The sequence below is a fragment of the Hylobates moloch genome, unplaced genomic scaffold, assembly GCF_009828535.3.
Source record: "Hylobates moloch isolate HMO894 unplaced genomic scaffold, HMol_V3 SCAFFOLD_3059, whole genome shotgun sequence".
NCBI lineage: Eukaryota > Metazoa > Chordata > Mammalia > Primates > Hylobatidae > Hylobates > Hylobates moloch.
In genome coordinates this window covers 1-5986 of record NW_026655334.1, presented here as the reverse complement: position 1 = coordinate 5986, position 5986 = coordinate 1, and the positions used below count along the sequence as shown (strand labels likewise).

The 5986-nt window shown below is 41.5% G+C and overlaps 1 protein-coding gene across 1 annotated transcript; it reads left to right on the top strand.

Moving 5' to 3' along the window:
- The first annotated feature begins 510 nt into the window (after positions 1-510).
- On the top strand, positions 511-1069 carry LOC116465114 (large ribosomal subunit protein eL21-like). The gene has a single exon (XM_032754278.2). It carries the CDS (start codon positions 551-553, stop codon positions 1031-1033), a length of 483 nt encoding a protein of 160 aa, XP_032610169.1. The 5' UTR covers positions 511-550; the 3' UTR covers positions 1034-1069.
- Positions 1070-5986: the final 4917 nt, after the last annotated feature.

The following is a 5986-nucleotide window of genomic DNA, read 5'->3' as shown; positions in this document are numbered from 1 at the left end:
GAAAATACAAAAGAACCTACGTGACTATCGGGGCAGGTTCCCCAATAGGTGAGAAGGAGGAACGGAGAAAAAAAAAGAAAGAAGCTGGGAATGGTTGCTCAAGCCTGTAATCCCAGCATTTTGGGAGGTCAAGACAGATTGCTTGAGTCCAGGAGTTCTAGACCAGCCTGGGCAACATTGTGAGACCCTGTGTCTATTAAAAATACAAAAGTTAGCCATGCATGACGGTGGACACCTGTAGTCCCAGCTACTTGGGGGCTGAGGCTGAGGTGGGAGGATCACTTGGGCCCAGGAAGCAGAGGTTGACATCGTACCACTGCACTCCAGCCTGGGTGGTAGATTGAGACCCCCTGTCTCAAAAAAGAGAGAGAGAAAGAAAGGAAGGGAGGGAATGATTGACAGTGTCAAATGTTACTGAAAAGTAAAAGAAAGTACAAAGAAGTAGCCATCAGATGTAGCAAATAAAGGTAGTTTATGACTTGGAGAAAAGGACTCTAAAAGAACAAAGTACCTTTCGGCCAGAACCGCCATCTTCCAGTAATTCACCAAAATGACGAACACAAAGGGAAAGAGGAGAGGCACCCGATATATGTTCTCTAGGCCTTTTAGAAAACATGGAGTTGTTCCTTTGGCCACGTATATGCGAATCTGTAAGAAAGGTGATATTGTAGACATCAAGGGAATGGGTACTGTTCAAAAAGGAATGCCCCATAAGTGTTACCATGGCAAAACTGGAAGAGTCCACAATGTTACCCAGCATGCTGTTGGCACTGTTGTAAACAAACAAGTTAAGGGCAAGATTCTTGCCAAGAGAATTAATGTGCGTATTGAGAACATTAAGCACTCTAAGAGCCGAGATAGCTTCCTGAAACGCGTGAAGGAAAATGATCAGAAAAAGAAAGAAGCCAAAGAGAAAGGTACCTGGGTTCAACTAAAGCGCCAGCCTGCTCCACCCAGAGAAGCACACTTTGTGAGAACCAATGGGAAGGAGCCTGAGCTGCTGGAACCTATTCCCTATGAATTCATAGCATAATAGGTGTTAAAAAGGAAAATAAAGGACCTCTGGGCTGTAAAAAAAAAAAAAGTAGCAAAAGCTAGGTTACAGTGAGTTGAGTGTTTAGTGGGAAAAGAGATATAGAGTGAGTGACTATGGGAAACACTTTTAGGAAGCTTGGTTTTAAGAGGTAAAAGAAAGATAAAGACATAGCTGGTTGAATGAGGGGTGTGTGTGTGTGTGTAAAGTTAGGAGAGGCTTGAGCCTGTTCTGACCATTTAGGCTCATAAACACCAGTGGACAGAGAAAGAGGTTGAAGGCAAGGGAGAGTGAGGAACAATAACGATTTCCTGGAAAAGGCAGGAAAGGATGGATTCCAGGTAGATTAGATTGAGTCTGAAGAAGGAACATGGCTTCCACTGAAATAATAAAGTGGTTCCTTACTTATTTTCAAGATGAGTAGGTGGTTAATTCCAAGCATTACTGTGATACGTGAAAGGAAATGCTGGGAAAGGAAGTGTGGTCCCTTTAAATGATACGGAAGGGAGGAGGGCATGATCCCTGGCTAGGGCTTTACCCCTGGGCCTGTGCCCACGGACCTAGGGGAGGACAGGCATTTTTGTTTTCCTGCCCAAACGTTGCATTTCCCAAGGCCACCCTGACCTGCCACACTCCCATCCTGTGCCTATAAAAACCCCAGACCCTAGCAGGCAGACATCCAGGCGGCTGGACATCGAGAGGAGTGCATCAACGAAGAACACATGGGCAGCTGGACGTCGAGAGGAATGCACCGACAAGTACCAGCACGCCGGCAGGCCACCAACCACCGCAGCAGGCCACAGACCACCCCTGCAGAATGACATGGAGTTTGGCTGGGGCAGTCTGAGGAGAGCCCAGGCTGCTGACCTCCAGGGGAGAACCATCTCCCTTCTGGCTCCCCCATCTGCTGAGAGCTACTTCAACTCAATAAAACCTTGCACTCATTCTCCAAGCCTATGTGTGATCTGATTCTTCCAGTACACCAACCCAAGAACCCCAGGATACAGAAAGCCCTCTGCCCTTGTGATAAGGCAGAGGTTTAATTGAGCTAACACAAGCGGCCTATGGATGGCTAAACTAAAAGAGCACCGTGTAACACACGCCCACTGGGGCTTCAGGAGCTGTAAACATTCACCCCTAGACACTGCCATGGGGCTCCCTGCCCATCTGTATACTCCCCTAGAGGCTTGTGCAGCTGGGCACTGAAGAAGCAAGCCACACCCTCATCGCACGCCCTGCAAGGGAGACAAGGTAACTTTTCCCGCTTCAACTGTATACTTATACTTACCTTGCTCTAAATTGTCTTTATCTGTTAGACTTTAATGGTATTTAAACATTGGTAATAGTTGATAACAAGTATAATATGTCCATCAACTAATGTACTTGATGTCGCCAACATTTGAAAATTGGAGTCCTTCAAATGTCATATGAGTATTTGCTTCATGGTCTGAAAAACATGTTTCTCAGGTAGGGAGATAAAGGGAAACATTACATTTCAGCCTGGTAGTCTGGCATTACATGACCTCGTCTGCCTTTTTAGGGGAATTCAGCAAATTGTTTCACTTCTTTGTCATCTGTTTCTCATTTATAAACTGGGGCTAATATGATGGGTATGAAAGCTCAGTTTATTCCTAGATATTGGTCACAAGCTAAGCTTCCATAAGTTAAACCTTTATTATCTCTAAGATTATAAGTGAAGATAGTATTCCTGGAGACCCGTTTTACACTATAAAATACCAAAATCAATCATGCAAAAACAAAGATATGTTTTTACAATGATTTTCTAAGTTTAAAAAGAAAAAGTCAACATTGTAAATGATCTTTTGGAAGATACTTCTTTATCAACTAACTGGCTGAAGCTTTCAAAAACACAAATCCAAAGAAATTCCAACTAAAAATATTTTATTTTTCTGATAAATCTCCCCAGAGCAAGTAAATGCTTAGCGCTCTAAGGACTTTCAAACTGTGATCAAAATTAGGGCCATCTGTCCAAAACTTCTATCCATAAATTCAGTGAGTAGACATTTATTTGAATGTTCAAGTTTTCCATGTTGCTGTGTCCTCTTCCTTTTCTCCTTCTGCCACTACTCCTCATCCTCTTCCCATCTCTGCACCCAATTTTATTATTACTGAATACTCATAGCATACAATAGCCTTCATATTTAGCAGACTTTGTGGGCAAATTATTTGATGCCACTCTGTTGGTTCTTATGGCTTCTTCCCTGAACAGCTAATGTTTTGCCATCTTCCAGAAGTACTCTAAAAAGCTTTTGCTTACAATAAAAATTTCTGCCTTTGATGTCTTGGGGCAGCTCTTTGAAAGATAGATACAGATAGACAATGGCTTTGCAAGAGTGTTGCCTAATTCAAGTGCATATAGGTTTGCTTCATCTACAGCTGCATCCATAAAATCAAAAGTTTTTCCACTTTACTCCTAGAGCCAATCAACGTAAGAACAGCTTTATTTTTCCTATCACCTATAGTGAGAGTCATAGGCAAGCACCATGGTGAGATTTAGCCAAAACTGGGAGGATCATATTTGCAATAAAAAAGGTCATAAAAGCAGGGGTCTAAATTGGAGCCATTGTGAGTGAAGAGACATCTGTACCCACCTATCAGTGTTTATGGTAAGGATTTAGAGCATGAAGTGCTTTAAAAACTGCAAAACATTATACAAAAGGGAGGAATTATTATAATCCAAACCCATATAATACATACAAACCAAACAGCACTAATGCTTTCCTCATACAAATCTGTGTGGTTACAATTGGAAGCACTTCTTTTCCCTAAAAATCATAGGCTTCTTGCTGAGTTAAAGAAGCATTTTGGTCATCACGGAAGAGTAACACAAAGTAAACAATCCACCCCATGACTAGGAATGAAGCCACTCTTCCTCCAGCCTCCTCTTTTGCCCCCTCCATCCTTATACATTATGTACTGCCGGCCTCCCCGGCATCTTGCAGGGATCACTGTCTGCCACTCGGGATGACATCTCTCGCCTTGGAGTTTCCAGACTGGAAAAATCCTGACAGCACTGTACCATTCAAATCTGAACCCATCTCCCACCCCAGTGGCAGACTGTTAAATAAAAAACTCTGTCCTTGAAATTATAACAAACTGTCTCTCAGACCACAGTGCAATCAAACTAGAACTCAGAATTAAGAAACTCACTCAAAACCGCTCAACTACATGGAAACTGAACAACCTGCTCCTGAATGACTGTTGGGTACATAATGAAATGAAGGCAGAAATAAAGATGTTCTTTGAAACCAATGAGAACAAAGACACAACATACCAGAATCTCTGGGACACATTCAAAGCAGTGTGTAGAGGGAAATTTATAGCACTAAATGCCCACAAGAAAAAGCAGGAAAGATCCAAAATTGACACCCTAACATCACAATTAAAAGAACTAGAAAAGCAAGAGCAAACACATTCAAAAGCTAGCAGAAGGCTAGAAATAACTAAAATCAGAGCAGAACTCAAGGAAATAGAGACACAAAAAACCCTTCAAAAACTTAATGAATCAAGGAGCTGGTTTTTTGAAAAGATCAACAAAATTGATAGACCGCTAGCAAGACTAATAAAAAAGAAAAGAGAGAAGAATCAAATAGATGCAATAAAAAATGAAAAAGGGGATATCACCACCGATCCCACAGAAATACAATCTACCATCAGAGAATACTACAAACACCTCTATGCAAATAAACTAGAAAATCTAGAAGAAATGGATAAATTCCTCGACAAATACACCCTCCCAAGACTAAATCAGGAAGAAGTTGAATCTCTGAATAGACCAATAACAGGTTCTGAAATTGTGGCAATAATGAATAGCTTACCAACCAAAAAGAGTCCAGGACCTGATGGATTCACAGCTGAATTCTACCAGAGGTACAAGGAGGAACTGGTACCATTCCTTCTGAAACTATTCCAATTGATAGAAAAAGAGGGAATCCTCCCTAACACATTTTATGAAGCCAGCATCATCCTGATACCAAAGCCTGGCAGAGACATAACCAAAAAAGAGAATTTCAGACCAATATCCTTGATGAACATTGATGCAAAAATCCTCAATAAAATACTGGCAAACCGAATCCAGCAGCACATCAAAAAGCTTATCCACCATAATCAAGTGGGCTTCATCCCTGGGATGCAAGGCTGGTTCAACATACGCAAATCAATAAATGTAATCCAGCATATAAACAGAACCAAAGACAAAAACCACATGATTATCTCAATAGATGCAGAAAAGGCCTTTGACAAAATTCAACAATGCTTCATGCTAAAAACTCTCAATAAATTAGGTATTGATGGGACGTATCTCAAAATAATAAGAGCTATCTACGACAAACCCACAGCCAATATCATACTGAATGGGCAAAAACTGGAAGCATTCCCTCTGAAAACTGGCACAAGACAGGGATGCCCTCTCTAACCCCTCCTATTCAACATAGTGCTGGAAGTTCTGGCCAGAGCAATCGGGCAGGAGAAGGAAATAAAGGGTATTCAATTAGGAAAAGAGGAAGTCAAACTGTCCCTGTTTGCAGATGACATGATTGTATATCTAGAAAACCCCATTGTCACTGCCCAAAATCTCCTTAAGCTGATAAGCAACTTCAGCAAAGTCTCAGGATACAAAATCAATGTACAAAAATCACAAGCATTCTTGTACACCAATCACAGACAAACAGAGAGCCAGATCATGAGTGAACTCCCATTCACAATTGCTTCAAAGAGAATAAAATACCTAGGAATCCAACTTACAAGGGATGTGAAGGACCTCTTCAAGGAGAACTACAAACCACTGCTCAATGAAATCAAAGAGGATACAAACAAATGGAAGAACATTCCATGCTCATGGGTTGGAAGAATCAATATCGTGAAAATGGCCATACTGCCCAAGGTCATTTATAGATTCAATGCCATCCCCATCAAGCTACCAATGACTTTCTT

Excerpts from the sequence above, each read along its gene's own strand:
- LOC116465114 (XM_032754278.2), top strand. The coding sequence starts at position 551 with ATGACGAACACAAAGGGAAAGAGGAGAGGCACCCGATATATGTTCTCT.